Source organism: Bradysia coprophila, unplaced genomic scaffold, assembly GCF_014529535.1.
Source record: "Bradysia coprophila strain Holo2 unplaced genomic scaffold, BU_Bcop_v1 contig_324, whole genome shotgun sequence".
In the NCBI taxonomy this organism is placed as follows: Eukaryota; Metazoa; Arthropoda; class Insecta; order Diptera; family Sciaridae; genus Bradysia; species Bradysia coprophila.
In genome coordinates this window covers 4966631-4990998 of record NW_023503584.1, presented here as the reverse complement: position 1 = coordinate 4990998, position 24368 = coordinate 4966631, and the positions used below count along the sequence as shown (strand labels likewise).

General features: G+C 34.9%; 2 protein-coding genes across 9 annotated transcripts in view; one reads left to right on the top strand and one right to left on the bottom strand.

The window, feature by feature from the left end:
• Positions 1-235: 235 nt before the first annotated feature.
• Positions 236-6911, bottom strand: LOC119079653 (mediator of RNA polymerase II transcription subunit 16). The gene is made up of 11 exons (XM_037187697.1): positions 6728-6911; positions 6025-6662; positions 5620-5960; positions 5408-5557; positions 4949-5343; positions 4746-4885; positions 4477-4673; positions 4216-4414; positions 680-789; positions 435-607; positions 236-372 (listed from the first exon to the last, which is right to left on the bottom strand). Exons 1-11 carry the CDS (start codon positions 6787-6789, stop codon positions 279-281), a joined length of 2499 nt encoding a protein of 832 aa, XP_037043592.1. The 5' UTR covers positions 6790-6911; the 3' UTR covers positions 236-278.
• Positions 6912-9309: 2398 nt separating this feature from the next.
• LOC119079650 (protein daughterless) overlaps positions 9310-24368 on the top strand; it is a 48644-nt gene continuing 33585 nt past the window's right edge. For all 8 annotated transcript variants that reach the window (XM_037187695.1, XM_037187692.1, XM_037187693.1 and 5 more), the window contains exons 1-2: positions 9310-9457; positions 23534-23586. In XM_037187695.1, the coding sequence (XP_037043590.1) occupies positions 9367-9457; positions 23534-23586 (144 nt within the window). In that variant the 5' untranslated portion in view covers positions 9310-9366. The remainder of the gene's footprint in view (positions 9458-23533; positions 23587-24368) is intronic.

The following is a 24368-nucleotide window of genomic DNA, read 5'->3' as shown; positions in this document are numbered from 1 at the left end:
ATCTAAAACAGCCACCAAATCGAAAAAAATAAAACGTACTCAACGCAGTCTCTAGACGATCCGCTGGGTAGCCGAAACATTGTTTTTGAATTCAAGCGATATCACTCTATATGTTTGAATTTTCCTAGGTCCCAACAAAGCTTTTTAATTATTTTTCAGTAAAAATTGGGAATTTCTGTAGGACCGAGCAATATTCTTACCGCCCATCAAAATACAAACAGAAAGATTCGTATAGAAAACACTTTATTTCACCTTAAATCTTTAACTCTTCAAATATTTTATTCTAAAGTCTGTAACCGCCAGAATCCTCCGCATCGACATCCACTGGCCCATCGTTGTTCCCATGCTCTCATTGCTGCAGTCCGGGCAACACTTTTTTTTTGAAAGAAAATAATCAAGTACCGACTACGATGGATTTTACGATGAAATGTTACCTATAAGTACTACTTGAAGCTCCGCAACGAGTACACCTCCGCAACGAAGCCGGTCTTTTTCCCAACTGTAAATGTCGTACAGAATCCACCATATTATCACTTGATAAACCACCCTCAATTGTGGGTACATCTGGACAGAATTTCAAGCATACAGGTTCGACATTGTACTCCAACTATTTGAAATTTTTAGATAAATATTTTCGAATGCAAAAAGCAATAGCCTGAGTAATTAGTGATGAACTTACGTTTATGGGTAATGGTACAAATTGGAGAACAGGTGATGCGACGCATGTTATGGAAGTGATAAATTGTAGTTGTGGTATAAGAACTTGACTCGGGAGCAGACAGCATTCATCTAAACAAGAAAATAATCAAAATTATTAACTTAGTAAATTAGTCACTATACGGAAAGCTTCTTTTAGGGCCATTCACAAATTGCGCACGCTCTTCAGGGGGTCTGATAAATGAGGGCACTTCATCCATTTTCGAAATTTTCTCCATACATTTTGGTGTGCAAGGTGCAAGGCAAAGTAGGGACTCTGACTCAAATTCTAAAACTTTTAGTATACTGATCATTCCAAACAACAAAGGGATAAAATTAAAAATTGAGCTTCATGTGTTCCTGTGTGTTATGTGTGTTGTGGGAAATCGAAACCTACAAGCACGGCATATGTAAAAGTTCTGCCTGCGTTATGCATACTCTTAGTAAGTTGATCGGTAGAGTTCCCTGCAGTTCTGTAGTTCTAGGATTGGGAAAACAGTGGACCATGAAGACGTCACTTATTTTTAGGAACAGACCTCTGGTGACTTTAAACTTGTTAAAAGTCCAAATGTTCAATTTTTCTGTACTTCTCAGAGAGAGGTATTTGCGGCCAAGAAAGCACTTTCTAGGACGCTCTCTCCGGCCGAAAATGGATTTTCTTATATATTTTTCCGGCCGCGATCAAGTGTGCATGCTTTGTTGTTGAACATGGATCATGACCGGCCGGCCGAAATCAGAAGTACTTGAATGTAGCTTGAAATAGCCAGTGATAATGGCTTCAAAGTTGATGAATTTCCGGAACACTTTTTGGGGGAAACGTAATACCGACTCCATTCATACACCTCCAAAAACGGTCTTCCATGAATTATCGATAATGAGCCATACTTTCCAGAACAGAAGAAATTTTTCAAAAAGATATTGTATTTTCGGAAATATTCGACTTTGAAGGTTTTCATATGAATATCTTTTCCGGTGAAGACAAACGATTTTCCTTTTTCCGTAAAAAAATTTGTTCCACAACTTTTCGTGGCAAACAACATGGAACAAAGAAAAATCTTAAAGAACCTAAGGCGCTTAAGGTGCACAAGTACGTGGACTATAGGCTTTGTCTTAGTCATTCTTAGTCTTCACCTTTGCTGTAGGTGGACTGGTGGAGTTCATCGCTCAGTGTTATAAATGAGAACCTTGTTATGATTTATCATTTCGTTTGTCGTTATTTAAGTCAACGAATCAATGGACAAGAAAACTTCTAGCTCTTCGATTGATGATACTTAATTATAATATTTTTCAACTTGATACATCACGCGAAAGTGAACGGTCCTTGTGACGTAAATCACTATACTTTGAGTTTATTTGCCTCAATTATAATTTTCGTAGTACTCGTTATAAAAAAAATATTTGAATCACACGGAACGACGTAAAGAAATCCAGTCTGTGCGATTGCGGCTCTTGCCTTCGGCGCAGGCAGCAACTATCGCGCACGGTTGAATTTCTTTACTTTCGTCTCTTGTGATCCAAATAACTATCTCAAGAAAATTGGACATTGAAGATATATTCGAAACACTTAACTGTGTGAGTCGTCAATCGTAGATCTTGCCACCAATGTGTAGGAAATGATTAAGCTATAAGTTTTACGAGTTTTTTTTTAAATAGAATTTCGCCAGACTTCCTGAAAGAACTCGATCTAATCAAGACGAAATTGTAAAATAATTTTCTTAAATTTGCAAAGCATGAACCAGAATCTCTGTACAAAATTCTATATTTCGCTTTTGGTTTTGTTTTTTTCAACCACTTCCGCGAAAAATTGATAACATACAAACACACTCTTATCCAACTGACTCACAGCTCATTAATAAACTAAAAATATTCGAAAAAAAATTGAAAGAAATGCCAGTTGCAATAACGCTTACAATCTGTTCAAACAACCAAGAAATATTTACATGCCGAAACGCATAATTAAACTATGTATACCGAATAAACGAGCCATAAACCATACAGAACGTTTCGGTTAGATTTAACGCAAAAATGTTCAAATCTAGACTTTTCTTCACAATTCTTGCGATTTTATTCTTCATTTATTGGCTAGTGTTCTTTCCCTTGTTATGGGTGTACTTGAAGCCAGTGATTGTGCAAGAGGATTTATTCGAGCAACCGTTCTGGATTCCATCAATATTTTGGTGTGGCGCTCTGTTAATTTTCGTTCTACTCTTATTAGTTTTGTGGTGGATTATGTGTTGCTTAAGGGAAAAGCAGAGCAAAACGTTGGATAGTGGTAACGGAAACCTGGACTCGTCTACCATTCACAATGAAAGTAATAAAAATATCAAAGATCGTGTTCAAATGAGTGAATTAAAACTGAAACCTAAAAGTGATGCCGAAGCTTATCAGGACATTCAAGACGTGTTCCTGCGACCGAATAAAGACAAACCGAAATCAAATACCGCGACACAGACCAGCCGAACGAGCGATACGTTCAGCAATAATGTTGTATCAACACCATCGTCACATAAAGACTTTGTTTTCAATGATCCGTTGAGATCATCCGGTAGACTGAGCTATTGCGACAGTTGCAGTAAATCCATTGACGACGATGATATGGTGAACATTTTCTTGAACAAAATGTGGATACATGACAATGACACGAATAATGACGTGAAATTCGAAGTGGTTGGTAAGTCGGTGAATCAGGCGAAACGATTTCGAATCGATGAGGTTGATGAGAGTTCGATAAGCACGACACTTGAACGGGAAAAATCAACAGAAAATCCAGCAATTCCGATCCCAGTCAGAAATAGGAGCATATTAAAATCGGAAATTTTTATTATGATCAATGACGACAGCACTGTACAGACTGTGGATGGCAATGATGATGTTTTCAATTGAAAAATTCGTAACATTTGTTGTGTGAAAGAAACAAAAATTGTAAACGTGGAACAAATAAATTCGAGAGTTTTCTCAGTTGAAATTTCTATTGTTATTTCAAGTAGGTAGCACAAGGTAAGGACGGACGTCTTGGCAAATTTTTAGAGATATCAGAAGAGTGTTCGTTTGTTGTGTTCATGCTCTGGTTATTCTAAACTATTTGATATTTACAAATCGACAAACTTCCTATTGGTTATTGCTCAATATTTCGAGTTTATTGTCGTTGAAGCAAGATTCGTTATGTGAGAAACAAATTTTTATTGCTGGTTTTATGGGGTAATTGTGACGAGTCACTGACGACATCATCAGTTTATGATTTACAGCAACAATAAACTTTGAATAACACTTCAATTAGTCGAAATTTCCGCTACTGTTTTAGAGTCTGTGTGTCTGCCTATCAATCCCTCATAAGAGCACAGTTTAAGTACTTCTAGGGGGCAATCCATAAAAGACATCTCCAAAAGAAGGGACTGGAGAGAGACAGTATCTCCAATCATCCTTAATGGATGTTTTGGCAGATTTTTCTGCTGGGCAAGATTTATAAGGTCCGGACATGCGAAAATGTTTTTTCTTTATTTTGTAATGTCTGATACTCACCCAATAAAACATCGTCCGGTTCATTCGGATTCAGCGCCAATCGTGTTAAGAGTCTGAACAATGTTGGCAAAATATCCAAACTTTCCGCTGATCTGGAGAACACTGGCAAACATTGCGGTTTCAATAAGCCCCATATCCGCATCATTACCAACAATTCACGTATGCTGTTCAGTGCAACGATGTCTTTGCTGATCTCATACTGCAATAAAATCAGAAAATTTCATGACTGCACAGATGCCGATCAAGAAAACCGAGTCTTACGCCAGTGTTTCGAGATGTGGTTCCACCGCCCATTGAACGATTTTCTGGAAGCCTGGCCAGTATGTTTAAGGAGAGGTCCGCAATGAATTGGATTAATTGTTGCAGGCTTTGTAGCGTGGATTTTTCCACTGTGAAATCTTTTCCCTCCAGTCCCAACAGTACTTTGTCAATATCGGGTACCGATTCAGCCAGGACCACTAGCAATTTTTATGGAAGAGAATATAATTTGAAATTCAGGCAATCTTCAACAAGAAGGTGAGAAATTTTACTGGCAAGATTTTCAGCCGGTCCTTTGTCATGGCTGGTTAAGTCAGACGGTCTCAATAGATTCTTAAATGCGATCAAAATGCTGTGCAGCATCAGCAAACTTGTTAGGTCGTGAGCTTTCGATTGACCAGGAATAGATAGCCTGTAAAGGTCGATTTGTCGATATAAACAAATTTTGTGTGATGCGAAGCATTGACTCTGTTACCTGTACAGATTGGTCTTCAACGTTAAAAAGCTGACATAAAAATACTGCTGTACCGCTGGCTGTTGTCGTTGAAAATTTTCCGTTAATCTGTCCAGTATTTGATCCAATTGCTGTACTTTCAACGATAGAAATATGTCCAACGGATCCAGACCGGCGAAAAGACAATATTCCAACGATGTAACAATCTGAGCGATTGAATGCTGGTTGGCTGTTTGATCCTGATGTGGGTATGTAACGCGAAACGCATACAACTGTCCCTGAGAATCAATTGCTACGAACAAATGACCCATCACCGATATTTCGTGGGCAGTAAGTTGTGTGTCAACACGTGTCTGCTTCGACGAGTGCTCGTTATCATTGCGTAAAACACACGAAGTTGTTGCTGTATGAACGAACTAGCAGAGGAAGATTGGTTGTGTGAATTTAACGTCTAAAATTGAGGGAAAAATTTGTACTCACTGCCCGCTTCAGCGTGTCACGATGTAGACAATGGATAGTGTTATCGTTCATTGAAACGAAAGCATATGCTGAATTGCCATAATAGAATCGGGTCGTTCCTATGTCCGTTATTCCACTGGTGTATCGATAGTTTGCTTGGTGCGCCCAAATCTATAAAGAGATACAGTTACTCGTAACAGAGGTCATGGAACAGCCGTGTCACATCAACTAACCATAAACTTGAACACCGCAGTTTTGTTCGCATTTTGAAACAATTTATGAATCGGAGTCGATTTTTCCACCAGACACCACAGCTCCAGAAAACTGCCGGCCGAACATTTTGTGCCCACCAACAGTGAATCACTGTCTTCGCTTGACGTCCACTTCAAATGGGTTACTTTCAAATCCGGTATGTCACGACCAGCTCCTTCGCACAAGAAGAAACTAGGCAACGCCTGGCTGGTTATCGTCAGTTTATCCAGTTGCTTTTTGATGGAGACTCGGTAGCAATTGATCATAATGGACGACACATTTTTGCATTCTCCATTCGCGACAGCAATCATAAAGTTTCCATCTGAAAATTTGATTTGAACGATACATTCAGACATTGTTGCTGTAAGTGACTGGAACTGACTTACTTTTTCCATACGAAATATCCGCATCCGTCACATAATTTCTCACTGTTCCTAGACTCTCAGTCACAATGGGTAAAGTGAACGGGCCTTGGGTGCTCGAGATACCATTATTGTTCGAATTGTTTGCATTCAGTGGCGATTCGTTTGGTATGACAAAGCTGCCCAACATTCCAGTACTCGTTACCAAAAGAACACCTTCAGCAGCAACACCGCCAAATTGACGTACACTTGGTCCAAATTTGACTCGTTGAAACTTTTCCGAATAATGACTGATGTCCTTCTTGTCTGACAAGATAGCAATTTTCCGGCCATTGTGGAAGAAAACGGCTCGGACGATGTGCTCATGAAAGTTAACGGCATATAGTTGTGTCCATTCCGATATGAGATTGTCCTTCTGTATCCAAATCTGAACACTGCCCGAAATATCCCCAATCAACAGATACTTACCGGCATTGTCCCATTCGAGGACGGAAATCGGAAAGGCGTTCGACGTTACTTTGTATGTATGCCACGGTGTGTTGACATCGCAAATGTATGTATGGAAACCCCAGGATGTGTTGGTTGTGTCGCCGATCTCGATGTTTGTTGTGAATGCCACACAATTTGTGGTTGAGACTTTGCACTTTGTTGAAACGTTGCATCTAAAAATTTCGAGTATTTGTGTAAACGAGACTACATACGACCGCCCAAAAGGGTCTGCCTGTACCTATTTTCCAGACTAAAATTTAGTCCACTTGATTTACGCTGAACAGCAAAGAGCATTTCCATTTTGAGGCCTTTTGGTTTGCTATCAGTTTGGATAAATTCTTTTTGAATTAACTTCAATAATGCGAAAAAACACCGAGCCAGCACATAGGTATCAGCATCACAAACAAAAATTGACAGTCGAAAAATGTTTATGCGCCGATGTCTTTTATTGCAACGTTGACCAATTGGTTCTAGTAGTTTTTCATCAAAAGAGCGTACCGATCGTACGGTAGATATTTTTCGTTCAGTTAACCGTCTGGTGAGCTGTCAAGTTTCACTGAGAAGTTTATTTTTCCAAGATTCTGAAAGAACAGGTTAAGACAGGCAGGTGACAAAAATGTTATAATTGCACTCATTGCAGGAGCTCGTTCAGCAACTAAAAATTCGTTACCCCAAGTGAAGATTTTGACATATTTTATATGAAAGAAGTGTCAAAATCGTCACCAGTGAAACTTAATGAAGAGTATCTGAACGAGCTCCAGATAGTGTGAGAATTACAACTTAAAGAAAATATTTTTTTTGGAAAATTCAGAATTTTGTTTTGTTAAGTTGCATTTTTTATATAAACTTCGCAACAGTTGACGCAATTTGGTTGTCACCGCTATCGTGATAAACACAGAGTTGTCAGGAAATCCATTCTCCACCAAGCAATGAGGGATGTGACCTACGCCTACCTAAAGGTGTTTTCGTAAAGTTCCTCAAAAGTGATTGCTTTCGCATTTATTTATTTCGCCGGAAACGTACACACATTTAAACTAAAGCGTTTCCGCTAAAACGTAATTTTTAAGATTACCGCCGACATTTTACTTCTACTAGGTCATCTCTTCTGTAACTCCATATTCCTTGTCGATTAAAACCAAATTTTCGAAAATCGATTCACAATTTACATAAGTCATCGTGCCATCAAGCGTTACAGATATTTCAGTACACTCGCGGAATTTTGAAAACTGACACATTTTCTGTTTCGTGGTTTTATGGTTTTTTGTGAATTTTTCATGTGAAGAAAACATAAAATCAAGTAAAACACAGAAACGGAAAATGTGTCGGCTTTCAAAATTCAGTGTATGTATTTTCCGTTTTTTACTAAAAGAATCATAAAACTCAGTGACATATTTCTGACCAAGACATTCTTTAAGACGAATCTACACATAGCTAAATTGTTGCCTACATTTGGAGGTAAAATTATTATTATTTTGATGATAATTTTGGACTAGCATCCTTTTACGAAAAAGTACGACCATCGTTTGGTGTTAAAATGTTTTAGCTTTCAGTAAAAATTTAGATGTTTGTGGTGATGTAACCTCAGTTCCAGAAAACTCAATATTTCACGAAAATTGACACATATTTTGAGTTTTCTCGGAGTTAGGTAACATCACCACAAACATTTTAATTTTTGCTGAACACTAACACATTTTAACACCAAACGATGGTCATACTTTTTCGTAAATGGATGCTAGTCCAAAATTATCATCAAAATAATAATAATTTTACCCCCAAATGTAGGCAAGACGATAAAATTGACGATAAAATGGCGGATTTCATACAAAAATTCACCTCCTGTGACGATTCTCGTCGCCGTGGCGATGTGGTGAATTTTTTTTATATGTAAAATGTGGTGTGTTCCCAAAGTATATAAACACTGAAGGTAATGCAAATCCACAGTTACACACGGATCCAAACTTTAGGGTGAATTTTAGCTCCGTCATGTTGCACACGTATTAAATTCGTTTGCGTCAAGTTGCATCTAGTGGTGAATTTGGAACGATTTAGCGGCGTTATGTTGCACACATATAAAATTCGTTTGCGTCAAGTTGTATTTAGTAGTGAATTGGAAGAATTTAGGGCCGTCATGTTGCACAAGTCTAAGTTAGACAACATACGGAAATGAATTCACCTGAAAGTTTGGATCCGTAATTTGTCTGATCCGCTGATGGTCTGCATTACCTTCAGTGTTTATATACTTTGGTGTGTTCCCGCATATCTAATAAAATGGCGATCTGCGTGACTATCCAAAAGTTTACAGCCTTGAAATAACTTCGCTCTGGTAATATGTACATACATTAAATGTCATAGGAGTGAAGTCAGTTCACAAAAAAAGATCGCAAATTTAAGACGAATGTACTAGAAATGTATTAGAATTGTACAAATATCTACTACGTTTGAGCTTTAGTTTCGAACATGTTTGCTCTACTTTGTTTAGACTTTATACACTTTCAATTTTAGCTTTCACGAAAATCTACTATATCTAAAGAACAATGAAACACTAGTCGAGGGGTAAGTTGTGAAGTGATTCTCTGCACTAATTAATTTACTTGGTTTAAATAAATGAAGACATCATAACGGTAGACGCAGGCGATTTGTAAAAAAGTATGACAGCGTTTTTGGTTTAAAATCTTCGTCAATCTAACGTATTTATGACACATAAAATTAGAAAATTCAAAAGACAATGAATATTTGGCGCCAAATGAGAAACGATCCAGCTTCAATCTATCGCAAAACAATAACGTTCTAGTACAACGCGACAATGATTCTACGAACGTAAAAGGTTCTCTTTTGTTAAACGTACTGACAGCACTGCTGCCATCGAATTTCAGTAAAATGGCGACCTCCGAGATCTCCGATGATGAGCCAATGCATCTTTACGAAGTTTTTCAAAATTGTTTCAATAAAATTGCAAATAAACAAACTGGTGAGTATCTAATAATCATTATGAGTATCAATTAAACGAATTTAATAATAAAAAATGTGAAAAAATATCCGGTAAAATGGCAAAAATCCAGTGCAAAGTGAGCGTGTGTATTTTGAAGCCATTACGTTGGCTGCTTTTTTGTGCCGATCTTAATGTGTGCTGTGTATAATATCATGGTGTTACGATTACAATGTGCATTGAACAAAAGAAGGATATAACCGAAAAAGAAATTATTCACAAACATATTTTGTCCGTGTAAAATTCAAATGCAATTTTGATAGCACCATCGCAGCCGAATATTGTTAGATTGTAGAGTGTTTTAAATCCAGAAATGGGATACGACTATTTTGTAATGAGAATCAAAATCACTTTGTTTTGATTGGAACGCTTGCGTGGTGTTTTTGTGTACAAAAAACTTTTTTTTGGCGTTGTCAAAAAAATTTAATAATTTACTCGATTCACTCCTACATAATTTAAACGATTATAGCCTGCTCAAATTTTGATTAAATAACAGATGTATAATTAGACTATTTTAAACCATTATCACATTCGAGATCAATAATCACGATAACATTGTTCCATTCTGTGTGTATTATATAGTTCTTCGATGCAAAGTTATGTTCGAACAACAAAAATATTTTTTTTTTGCTTCTCTTCTGTCTATTTTATCTCTGTTCCTTGTGATTTGTGTATTATTTTCTTTTTGTTATATTTTTGGTTCAACCAAATTCAGTCAACTCGGTTTTTCCGTTTGCATCGATTTCCTTTTCGGGGTGAAAGTATGAATTTGTGTGCCTTCGGAATAACACTGTCTGTCTTGTTTTATAAATTTGTGTTGCACAGAGACTTTGCTCTTTGTGGATATAGAACATTTGTTTAAGATTTGAATATAATTTATGAGATATATTAAAGAATATATTGACGATGTACTTCGCTGAAATTTACATCAAATTCGTCTCCTTCATTCAGCGAATAAATTTCTAGTTCGTTCAAGTCTCGTAGCTGAATCATACAAAATTGTAATCGTATGACGTGTAATTTTTTGCTTATAATTCGCATACCCCGCATACATATATTTCCGATCGTATCAATTGTAATTGTGAGTCCCAATAACGTAGCCCATGAACGGGTGTCTTCAATAACAGGTTAACGTAATTTTTTTTCGTTCAAGATTCCATGAAAACTGTCTCTCATTCAAAAAAGATTGTGATTGACCGAACATGTATTACATCAAGCGACAGATGTTTTGTTGGACTTAACTTTTTCGAGTAAATTGTCGCAGGTACCGATATTCATTAAACAACAAGCTACTAACAAAAGATTTTCGTTGATTCTCTAATTTCGTTGGTATTTGTATGATTTAGGAATGTATACCGAATGCACCGTCTCCTTCAAGTGGTTCTAAAGACTTTTTTTTAAGTTGATACAGACGAAGCAATTATATTTCATAATTCGGCACATTCTAAAAGACAGACTAACATTCCATACGAAAAGTTCTCGCAATTAAGAAAATTCCAATCTTGCATCAATTCAAAGATCACAACCAGTTTGTACCTTCAACCTTGCAATTCCGATTTGCATATTTTCTGTTAAACGTGTAATGTGTAGGTAAATGAAATTTCCTTCTATTCACGTGGGGTCGTTTTTCGGAACTATATTCGACTCCATTTGCTTGTAGTACCTTTGTTCTCGCCGAGGTTAGAATCTGGACTTTCCACTTCTCTTAAACTATTGTAGAAATACTACTTGGTCGGTGACCATTTTAATGGTCAATTCTTTGAGTTTACAAAATTTATACCGAAGAGGGAGAAACGGTGTATGCAAAGTGTACTACAAGTACACTTGTTTAACTTGTTTATGCAGTCTACGTCTAATACACGGGCTACAGTAGAGTACTTAAACAAGTACAATTGTAATACACTTTACGTCGTACAACGTTCGTCATCCTTTGGTGTATACATTTTGCAAATTCCATTTATCCGTTAAAGGGGACTAGAACAATGTCAATTGTAATAATGCTTGTGTGTGTTTTTCAATAGGGGAGTAATTGGATTAATTGGAATGCATTCAAATATCAGACTTTCACTTCAAAACATAACAGCTTCGCGGCATTTTTTTAAATTGTAGAATTTAGGAAAAGGTTGGTGATCATTAAAGAAACAAAACTGATTTAATATTTGTCACAGTTTTAATGTGTTCTATGTCTCCTACTGTAATTTTAGCCCAGTGATAGGATAATCAGCTTCGACCTATCCATACCTAGAACATCTTCTTCAATATCTCCCTTGTCATTTCTTGACGTTGCCGAAATTTTTTTTTTCAAAATATTTGAAAGAGAACCCTAACTTACCTGGTTCGTAGCAACGCTCTGAATATATATATTTAATCCTGCAGAAACGACTTCCAAGTCGCATCAAAATCATCAAATCTGTTACTTCATTTGTTACATAATAAGTCATAGAGTTTGATACAAAATTTATTACTTCAACATTGTTTAGCATTCCTTTCGACCCGTAGACTTTTAGTATGTATCGTATCTGCATGACTAAAACCAGTATATACCGGTGTATAAGATGACACTTGTCGTCGTTTCCGAAATCATATGACTAGTTGATTCCATAAAGTTATGTAACTAAAAGTCGCCTGAAGCCTCCGTTGATTTGTTATGTTGTACTTTCGTTCACCTGTGGCTGACCTAGCACACATAATTTTAATATTTATGAAATGGAGCATTCAATGGACCTCAATTTTCGATTATTTGTGCGGACAATGGAATACTACTTTATATGAATCTTCACTTTCAGAAATTTCTTTTTCTGATAAGCCGGACGTTTCGAACTCACTATGTATTCATTTCAATCAACAACGTTATTTCTTCACTTCATACAACGTTAATCATTTCCACGTTTCAACATCTTCCGAACCCATTTCACTTTATGTTACTGTTTTCCTTGAAGAAATAACAATGTAAATAATCATTTTACAGCGAAACAATAATCCATTCCTTTAACCATAATATCATTCTTAGCCGTCTCTCACAATTTTTATTTTTTATTTGGACAGATTTCCGATGATTTTAAAACATAACCCTAACCTCTGCACATTGCATATTTGCAATTGTTTACTATAATTAGTTCATTTTACTCACGAATTTCATTTTTCAGAATCGAAATCATTTTTTATTTGCTGTACCACGTTGTGTAATGCTCGTGGTGTTGAGATGGTTTTGGTTCTTTTTTTCGCTGAACTTAAAAGTAATTTCTTTTTCATTTGTTTTCACCGATGATTTTAAAGTAATTGCTGAATTCGATCCAGTTGGATTGAATTTATGGTACTATAGATATTCATTTGAGACGTAAACATTCATATAATTGCGAACTAGGAAAATCACATAAAAAATCGGGGTCCGGTCCATTTTCATTCGTTGCTATTTTTTGAACTAGGTCGATTAAACGAATCTTACAACTATCACGGAAAGTTTTAAGACTCTCGGGTGATTGACCCTCTAATAATAATCGCTTATATCAGGAAGTTTTTTTTCTTTCTCTTTATTCAGTCAGGTATATTTGCATGCACTTCTACCATACAACAGCGATTGTATAATCTGTTTACAATGATGTGTGATTCTTTCACCTGTCCTTGTTTGAAGAAAGTACATCGTTTTATGTGTTTCGTTTAAGTTTTTCTTTCTTTTTTTGAGCTCATAAGAAGATAAAATATATATTTTCGTCGACGGTACTGTTTTCTGCAGAGACCGTCTGTAACTGATGTAGCATTCGAATTGATACGGTAAATAACCCTGTCTTTATGTTTAGAAAATAAAATTGGGATGTATTCTAGTTCTTGCACTTAAACCTCTAAGTGGATGAATGTCTATCTGTCCTTTTTCACTCTTGTAAACATAAATTTTCTGAGAATCATGAGACGCTTTACGGACTTAAGTTTGATATAAAAGACAACATTGATAAAAGATGGGAACAGTGAAGTTGACGAAGTTCCCATTAGAATTAATGAATCTATACCTATTGTCAATCCATTGAGATTATTCATAAGTGAACGAAGTGTGCATCGCAAACAAGAATCCAGTAAAACGACTGTGCTCTCTTGTATATAGTTATGTATACATTTAGCTATAGCTAAATGAATAAACAAACGAAGTAAAGGATTCTGTAGGGTTGACGCACCATTCTCCGGGCATGTATCAGTAGTTCTATTATTTCATTGCTAAACTTTTTTAATGAATGCAAGAACAGTGTCCAACTGCTGGCACCTGTCCGAAGACTGGTGCCGCCACCCCATCAAATACGAGGAGACACCAAACGAAGTAAAAGATTTCATGATTTCGTTGTGATACATTTGCCGCTTCTAAAAGGTTAATAAAAGAAATGTTTAGGGACAATAAAAGGTTCGCCCCCTAAAAAACATACTCATATTCACAGACATGATTCGTTTTCACACAATTTACGACATCGTTCCATACCAACAACAACAACGTTAAACAAAATCTCAACAACATTTCTCTTAAAATCTTTTCCATTTTTAATTCAAAAGAGACAAGAAACTTAAAAATTGAACATATGGGATACGTGGAACAATTTTCTATACAATAAACACCAATATGTGTATACGTATATGCATACAAATATCGTTGGCATAGTTTAAAAAAATGTAATAATGCAAGAACACGATGAATCCCTTATTTTATAAAGTTTTTGGGTTCTTTTTTCTCTTCTTATTATTATTTATTTTCGAAAAGAGTTCGTCGTTAATTCTTATCTTAATTGTAATTTGTGGAAAGAACGTCAGTGTTGTTTTTGTAAACAATATTCGGGATCCAACAATGTACATCGGAAGTTTGATTACAGAGCTAGATATGGAAAAATTGAATTTTTAGTAAAGATTCTCACACAAATTCGGTGAACGTAACAGATGCAATAATCGATGAATGATTTTCGTCAATTATTTATTCATGAGAGGATTCGTGCTGAAACAAAACTATTATTATTTATCATAAAGAATCTCCCATTCTAATTTTGATACACAATTTCGTCCTGTTTCCTTTCTATTTTTCTTAATGTTTCCACTGTAGTCACTCCTTTGTGGTGGTGACTTCTTTGCACAATAAACAAAGTTTACTTGGTCAGGGTCATTAACAATGGCGTTCTTTTCGATGGGAATGGATGGGAGATCAACCAGGACTAACACGCAGAATGGGGAGATATAATAAAAATGAATTTATTTTACAGTAGTCCAGGTCCTTTTTGTTAGAAAAAGTCGCTTCGTTCGCCAAAAATAAACCGAAAAAGTCGATCTACGAAAAAGAAAATTTGTTCCACGACCTTTCATTCATATATGATAACTGAAAGGCTCAAAAAATAATCTAAAACGGACTGACACAAGTGGACTGCAGTAAAATTCGAAATGATTTGGGTGTTTTGTGGTTAGTAAATGATTCTACACAAAATTTGTTTAACATGTGAAAATCTAGATTTTTCATTTTCCTATTGAAGTAGTTTGTAGTTAGTAACGCGTGCCTAACAAAAATTTAGAAAAAAATCTAGACTTTCATTTGTTCAACGAAATTCTTTTGGAATCAATTACTAACATCAACAACTTCCAAATCGGAAAAAATTTTGAACTTAACTTTAGTCTCGCTGTAACATATACACTATTTAAGCATATCATATTTGTGATTATCAATCGAAAATCAAAATAGGTTTATCTTTACGAAAGCTGCAGATTTCATTTTTATTATGTTCCGCTACATGGTCCTTTCTGTATTTATCTCTCCATATAACGTAAAGGAAAACATAAGACGCATGGGATGAAGAGAATCACTTAGAAATGGTATGAAGCGGAGTAGATTACAACACGTTAGTCGTTGACTGGAATCAATGAGTTTAAATACTCAAACACTCAAAAAGAACTCGTAAATATATTCTAAGAGCAACACGATTAAAAGACTTCATTCTTCGGTTTTATTTGAAAAATTAGGAGTTTATTGGTTGAGTGTTCTTTTGATCGACTGTGATCCGTTTCGTTCTTCACTGAAAGGACTGAATGATTTCTAGGTTTGCTAAATCAAATCAGGGTGCTTACACTATTTTCGTACGCAACTTTCAATACCTATAAAACGACGTGACCTATATTATTCGGTCCTTAAGACCAGCTGAACCTACGCAAATAAAAAATAATAATTTCTTAGAAAATGAATCTGCCTTCATGAGAGAGATCGCATGATTCATTCATTGATGGTTTCTTTGACAATGTTTTTTCTCGTTGTTTTTTCAGCTTTCTTTTTTCATCGAAATTATTGCCAAAAAAAATGGCGAATGCCATTCTACCATTATCAAAAAAAAGATTCGAATAATTTTGAAGATGAAATACCTTCATGAATATGATTTGCATCTGTTTATGAAACGTTTTCACATCGTCCTTACGTCTGAATTAACTTATCACATACATATATCCCTATTAGTCGGACTTTTCATCATTCTCAACCAATTCAACGGAAAATATGCCAAAATTATAAATTATTGTCAATTATCTGTCAATATTTCGATAATATTCTGCTTAAATTTGAATAAATCTTATGTTATTCATCTGACGTGAACCTAAGCAAAAATAAGAAAAATTCAAAACAAAGAATATCGAGAGAAAGAGATTAAAAAAATCCGACGAAAAAGTATAATCGTTTAGCATTAAGATTTGATAGAACCAACGAAAGAAAGAACCTTTAGATCATTGACTTGGGTCTGCTTTTTAATTTGGGGCATACGTCGTGTGCCCTGTTTCCAGTTTCTTTTTTTTATTATTATTATACCTCTGCTTTTATGCTGGTTTTTGCCGTTCTTTAATAAAATTTATATTTCCATCCAATACACAAAGAGTCCACCTGAAATGTGCATACATGCAACAACAACAACATAACAAATTTCAAAATTGTTCCAACTGAAACTTAAAATGAAACAGAAAAAAAAAACATAAAAACATTGAGGAACTGTGTGATGCTTTCCTTTTCACACACACACAAACGCAAGCAGCTCGGTTTTTTCGTGTATTATATTTTGTGTAAGTGCAACACACATCAATTTGATCTCCTCCGAATGTTTGTTAAATGCCTTAGCGCCAGGTGCATTTTTTGGTTTGAGTTTCGATGGAAGACGATTGACCGCTCCGTCATAGTTCTTTTTATATTATACTCATTTATTGTGGCTTTATCGTTGCTGGCTGGTTGCTGTATCTTTTTTTTGTGTGTGGTGCTTTTAGGTCTTTTCTTTAGCATTTCTTTCATTGAGTTTTTATGAACAAGTTACCAAAAACCGATGAGAATCCGGATGTTAAACATCAAATAGCCTAGACTGTAAACATGTAAATTGAGAGTAGGATGGGATATCTGTTGCTATATTTAGATTAGTCTTCGTTGAGACCATTCAATACCAGCTTCTAGAAGGACAAAAACAATTTGATGAACCAAAAGCAACGTTCAACTGGAAACGTTCACCACTTCCAAGTTCAATTAAATCAAAGTGTCTAATTTACATGTTAATCTTCTGTCCGTTAAAACCAGGGAATGATTAATTCTTTGTTTGCTATTTATGTAAAAAGATGCATCAAAATCTGCTGTGCTGGTTTCGTGTAAAATCGGGGTTAAATTTCACCAGAAATGTAAAACTGTCGATCCATTAGGTCGAATTGGGGTGAATTTTCTTGTCCTACATAATTTAACGTTTAACATTTAACAGTTTTATCGTTTGTAAGGCTCTTGCTTGCATTCATGTACCCAATTTCAGCATAGATTTGTTGTCATTTTGTCCCTGTTTCGTTGTATTCTGCGTTTTGTATTGCAGTGGTTTATATAGCGTTGAGCACTGATCACATCTCAAGGATATTTTTACAAATTAAAATGATTTTAATTCTCATAACACTTCACTAATAAAGTTGGTTGAAATGTGTGTGGTTGAAAATGTTAAAGCCAATTAAATTAACAAAATAAAGCATTAAGTGCGGCCGTGTGCGCGGTAAATACACTGTTTTAAGATGTTTGCCTGACATACATACCCTTACCCTTGGTTTCAGTATAAAATACTTAACAGTTTGCAATAAAATTTAAAATATTCTAACAATTTGCAATGCAAATGTTCTTTTATATATTTGGTTTAAATTCATAAATTCATCAGTGATACCTACTTGTAAAAGCATGAAAATTTAACATCTCCATATATTCACTAAAATGAATATAACACAAGAGAATATATAGAGAACGAAAAAAAAAAACATTCACAACCATAATACTGGTGCATTTTACAATCCATTCACTCACTCACACACCATCTCCAGCGGTGTAAGGGCTTAAGGCCATAAAATCATTATTACATATGAACAGCTGCTTTTCGTTTCGATCGGATCAACAAGAAGCGACGTACGTCGGGATATCCTCGGTGTTGTTGTTGTTGGTGGTGCTCGTTTCGTTTTTTTTTCTCTTCTTTTCTTCATGTTTTTGATTTCGAAAAATAAAATTAATGTGTGTGCTTATGAAAAATTTAAGACATAATGAGCATACGAGACGACACATTAACGTTGAATGTGTGGAAACCTTTCTCAAGACAAAAAAAAGTCGAAAAGTTTTTTTTTTTTTCATTCTTCTGCTTAATAAATTATTAATTTGAATATAGCAACGGAAAGAAAGTTAATTTTCTTTTGGTATCCAGTCTTTTAATTGAACTGAAATGCTAGAATCATATCGTATTTAATAGGCCCGTTACACCCTATACAAACTAGCCGGTAAGGTAACACATCACGAATAGAAATTAGCGTTCGTCAGACTTGAGGTTACAGTTCTGTTTTTTTTTTTTAAACCATCTGTTGTTACCTCTAAACAATGAATCGTGAAAAATTGATTCTGATTCGAATTGGTTCGGTAGATATTCGACCAAATTCCATTTTTAAGCAATGTCATACATGTATCCAATACCAAATCAACACATTGTTATTAATGATAATTTCGATAATCATTCCCAACAGCTCGTAATATTATGAGGAAATTTTTTAGTTGGATCTTTCTTTCAACACAGAATCATTAGGGTGCCAGTTCACTGAACGTAATTTTTAAAATAAAAATTGTGGAAAGGCATGATGATGATGCTGTTTAATTGCTAACATCTACTCGGTTCTGATTCGAAGCGGTATGATAAATTGAAGTGTTGAATGTTAACTACAATTTACTTACAATTTCATTACTGGTTTATTTGCACATTCAGGGACTAAATTGTCAAAATATTTTTTTTTTAATTCTCGGATCAGAAAACTGACAAAGAAAAATTGGAATTTTTCTTGTTGGGTAGGAAAAGCTATTCTGCATCTGATCGTCACAGTGAAGTCCTACTCTGGATCCTTTGTACCTTAGACAAGTGAAAGAAGAAATATTTAATTTACGATTGATTTTCTGCAATTTCGCGAGTTGTAAACCGAACGAAGTGAGGAATACAAACGAAAGTGCCTGTTCAATTATTCTTGCAAGGGGATGAAAACTCGACAAAAAAAAATCCAAAATTGACCTCATTTTCGTCTTTGAAGCATAAAAAAGAATTATTTACTAGTCGAATGATCGAATGATTTGTTAATTTAAGTATTTGGTTCGATATCTTAGCGCTTAGCGTAAAGTATGTGAGCATGGTACACGTATGAAAGAAACAGAAGTGTTGATTTGGATCAGTTTATTGGAAGTTGTATTTTTCGTACATTCATTTTGCATTTCATTTTGATGGTATATAGCCTGGTTTCCGAAAAATTCAAAGTCTCTCTGCAACCCTTTTCTCACAGCTCTAAATTTCTGAAGTAAATTTTCACCTGATTTCGTCCTAAGCTTGAATAAATCTGAAAATCTTGGAAGTGATTTCTTCTGCGTGTGTTATGCAAAGACAAAAAATTCTATTGTTAATTGAGCGTGTGCGTAACGATGCAAAACCAATAATAAAAAATAGGATAGAGCTTCACCTGTTCAAGGTCAAATGAAACTTAAACAGATAATTTTTCAATTAGAACACATATGCATCAAGAACTTATGTGTCCTTTCCAGATGTTATAGTCCCTCTTCGACAAAAAAAAATCACAATTTTTTTTCACCATTCGAATTTAATTGGTGGAAGGTGCCAAGGTGGTTAATAAAAACCAATGAAAAAAAAAACCCGAATGTAAACAAAACGTTTCAGCTGTTACACTTTTTCCGTTCATTTTTTTTTTCTTCTTCTGTCCACCATTTAAATCAATTTACACAAAGAAATAACTTTAAAAATCCAATATTTGGTGTTATGAGTGAATCAATAAACACATTGCTTCGAGCATATTTCTTCGACTTTTCTGAGTAAACTATCTATAAATATGTTTCCACGTGTTTTTTCGGGCACATGTGTGTTTGAATTTCTATATACTTCGTTACACAAAAACGAGTAAAAAAACACACATTTTCGTTATATTCAAAAATTCAACTGGTGTCAAATATTTTTACACAGGTGGCATGTTTCACGTTGAGTTTTCCAAAGCTATAACAGAAATTGCGGCAAGGTTATGGTTTATGTCAAATTGAGGGGTTGGCAATAAATCAGGGAAAAGCCTTAATTCATTGTATATATACTGAGTGTGTAAATGTGTACTCTTGCCACACGAATATAGACATAATGCTCTTTATCGAAGTTAAATGGGCAGTCGTACTTTTATGCTATCACGATATTTTTTGTCGGATCCAGACATCGTGTACGTCTGTTCAACAAAGAAAATATTGCTGCCAAAAAAAGTGTGCGTATAGTATATGCAAAAAGCAAAAGATCGTTGATCTCTTTCGAACAAGGGCATCGACTCGGACACAGCATACAACAACAAAAAAAATTATTGCAACTTTTTCCAACATAATTATTTCAGTTTCGACCATCAAATCGATGTAACCTAATATTGTTTCACCTTATGGTAACCCAAAAGGTGTTCGTTTTTACAATTTACCTACACATTCCATTTTTTTTTTCTCTTATTTTCATCATTCCAAAACTTATACTTTTTTTAACTACATGCGTTCCTTACTGCTGTTCTGGTATAGATACTTTTTTCTTTCGGCCGCATCGAATTAACTGGTTTAGAATTAATCGGCTGCATGCTTAATGTCTTATGTTACACATCGGACCACCCTCATCGAACAGCTTTGCAAATTATTGGATGCGGTTGTCTGATGAATTTTGATCAACGATTAAAAAAACAAAACAAAATTTGCCTATCAGTAAAAACATGATTTACCGTCTCAGCTACTATATACATGCGGGATAACAAGGAAACATGATCATATCATGTTTCAGATTATAGATTAGATTGTTATAGGTCTGGCTAAGTGCGATGTCATATTTACATTCCATTCCTCGTATACCCATGAAGATCGATAAACATTTCGCTACTTATTTTTTTGAATAATGTGTTGTTTTCGTTAGATATCGTTTATTCTGCGACTTTGGAACATACAATTGCCACCCCGTCTTTTGACTTACTATGATCATTCTTCATTCCAAGTACTTAATTTGACGATTCCCAATTTCTTCCGTGGCTGCCAAGACTTATGTATACAGTCCCCAGCGAAGACTATCTCAATAGTTTATCTCAATCTCTTTCAACGAAAATCTGTGCAGCAAATAGATAGTTTCGAACTCAAGACCCCAATTATTTTGTAAATTTCATTATAATCTTTCCTTGACCAACAAATACAGCCACCATCTCGCCTGTGCTTTCGAATCCAAATATCGTTTTATATGCAGAAATATAAGTGAAAAAAGACGGTACTTAAAATTATGCAATTTTATAATTACAGAAAATCTACAAGAAAACGATGTCTTTGACATTATTCTGAAAATCTGTTTTATAACAACATTCCCTCACAACAATAATTATTCGCAGCAAAAATTAAGATAACCATCCACAGTGAATATAGCCAGTCTTTAACAAGCCAAAACCATAAATATCGATGTTTTGTAATAATATGCAACAACAACAGCAAAGACGTGCCAATATCGTTACAATACACAATGTTATTGTACACATAAACATACTGGTTTATTTATGTAATTTTAGCAGTTCTATATATTATTACGTATAAGACATAGTCATATTAGACATTTACACATTAAATCTATCTACATCTTTGGATATTTATTAGAAGCATTTTGTATTTCACTATCACATCAAATCAACGAACCTACAGCGTATATCCAATCGAATTCTATCATGGAAAATACTCGTACGTAACCGCGATGTGAACGAGTAGTTTGTCATTCGATGAAGTTGTAAAGCTTTTGAAAATGGTTGACGAAACTTACGTTTTCCAGCGATGAGATCTGACTTGTGTTCTGTTATATAACAAGTTCTAAAACAATTGACGTGATAGATTTTACATCAAACACTGGGATTCTTTTCACAAATGAAGAAACGGATTTAATCGTAATGTGTCGGTACGTTTGCTATTTCTCAAAGGTTAATTTCTCAAACATTAATTGAGAAAAGATATTCTGAGGAATTGATGTGTCCGAAGGTGCGCAGACTGTATGCACAGTGTAGATTCTAGATCCTAGACCCTTCTAACCTGAAGCATGGAAAATGGAAAAGTATTAGCTAGCTCACCATAAGTACAAGCACTTTTGTTTGTATGAGAAGGCCAGCTGAAGCAAATTCATGTCTAAATTTCACTGACGCCCACTGCAGTCTAATTGGCAATAGAATTACACGAATTGAAAAATCGTTTTCGTCCGGTTCAAATATCTTATTAATTCATTCGATTTTGATGCAGCCATAACAAACAATCAAATGAATTGCCACTGTGCATGACTCGCTTTTCGAAGAATGCAATGGCAAGATGCATTTTTAAAGTTTCCAAAGCCTGATCGATTATATCGTATATCTTTAAAGATTATAAAGATTCGATATCGTATTATTGAGACGTCATACTTGTTGTCATCGATCGAAATTCTTCCTTAACTATTTTCAATAAGCACCTCTTGCAAATCATTACCGACTTTATAAACAATTCAATTGATTTTCATATTTCTATTTCTTCCGCTCACCGAATCAATCAAAATTTAATTAACCATGGCACAGACAGTCAATGTGACCGCATATAGGGCATCTTATGTAAAACAAGTACGATAATGTCTGTAAACAGAATTGTAAGCTACGACTACGTGACTTGACTTGTCTTTCGACTGTGATTGTCGAATGCGGTTTGAATGACAACGTTCCTTAAATATCTGTTGTTTAGGTTGCGTATTCTTCACTCTCACTGTTCTTATTGTTTTGCTGTGGATCGTGTGGTGTGTGAGGAACATAATTTTATGTCACATTCATGAAATAAAAACGAAACGTGAACGTCGTAAGAACTAGACGGAATTCTCGTTCATTGTGTGAACATTACTTGAGCGTTGTAACGTTTGTTTCCAATTGTTGGAAGTGTATTTCAGACCTGTTGGAGTCGCGCGAGTCTGCCTTAGCATTGATAAATTGCATATTACTTCCATCAGCGCGGTCTCTAATGCGAATAATAACAAAATTTATCTATTCAAATAGGTATTTAAAATAGGCAATGCACGCACAAATAATATCAACTGCTATTAAAAGAAAGTACACGAGAAAATTAATGGGACTTTTAATTGTTTAATTGTTGAATAAATTGTTTATTGCTGATAAAATGGCTATTTTATTGTGTTATGTGGCCAAAAACAAATTTCACAGAAACTTTAGTCGGTTTATTCGAATTTGTTGAGATAAATTAACCAGAAAAAGACCGATGCCGAAAATGGAATTGTACAAATTTTCACGTTTCTCTGTTTCTAAATTGCCTTAAAAATATTTTATATTTGAATTTTGTACGGCTAACAAAGAGCTCCGTACCAGTGCTTGGTTACGTTTGTGTTCGCACAAAAGAAAACAATTGGAACAATGTTATCGTTGAATTAAATAATATTTTCTATTGTTTGTTTTAGCATAAGTTTTGAAGTGTTATTAATGGACCTTTTATAACAAACAATATTTTTTCTCTCTCTTATTTTTCAGTTCCAGACAAAGCTGGATATCAATCACCTTACAGTGGAATGGAAAATGGAATGGTGAGTACAGAATTATCCTTAAAAAAATTTCGTGAAAATACAACACCCTTATTGATTCAAAGTGTGTCTTTAAAACTGTGGTCCTTCCTTTGTTTGAAGTATGGCGAAGTGTTTTCGACAAAATCTTGTACTTCATCACTTTAAACATATCTTTTTTTATATAAACGAACATAAGACATTTGACACGGTAATCAATATTCTGTGATTAGATTCTCTTTCTGATCGTATTACGATATCGTATTTTCAATGCACAATTATGAAACTAGCAAACAACAATCAAGATAGATATGACCTGCGCGTATTACAAATAAGTCTTGAGTTACACCTGGGCTGTTCAGTATAAGGAATACAGAAAAAAAATTGGAGCACAACCACTGATAACAAAATTCGCTTACGTTTTATTAATTATTAATTTATTAATTTCATTATTGAATCGATATAGAAAAATTTCGTGTAAAGTTTGTTGTATACCGAGGCGAAGCCGAGTTCAATAACCATGCTAAAATGCCATTTTCAAATTGTTTACGGCTATAAATTAAAAAAACTAACTCTCCATATGTACGTTTCCAGTGATAGTAGTCATACGTCAGATAACTGTTAGCAATGAATGAAATACTTAGAATTTGACCAAAGTTTTTTTTTGTTGATTGCAACAAAATGGATTTTCGTAGGTGGCCCAATGTTCTTAAACCGTCAACACTTGTGTTGCGGTTTTTATGCAAGAAAGAATTGTTAGACAGCGGGTCTAATTTTTGCGAGTTTTTAGAACCTTATTTGGTTAT

Bases quoted from the DNA above. Each gene is read 5' to 3' on its own strand.
- LOC119079653 (XM_037187697.1), bottom strand. From the start codon at position 6,789: ATGGAAATGCTCTTTGCTGTTCAGCGTAAATCAAGTGGACTAAATTTT. The intron at 5,961-6,024 runs GTAAGTCAGTTC...TCAAATTTTCAG, and splicing joins GGATATTTCGTATGGAAAAA to ATGGAAACTTTATGATTGCT. The intron at 5,344-5,407 runs GTGAGTACAAAT...TTCCTCTGCTAG, and splicing joins GTGACACGCTGAAGCGGGCA to TTCGTTCATACAGCAACAAC.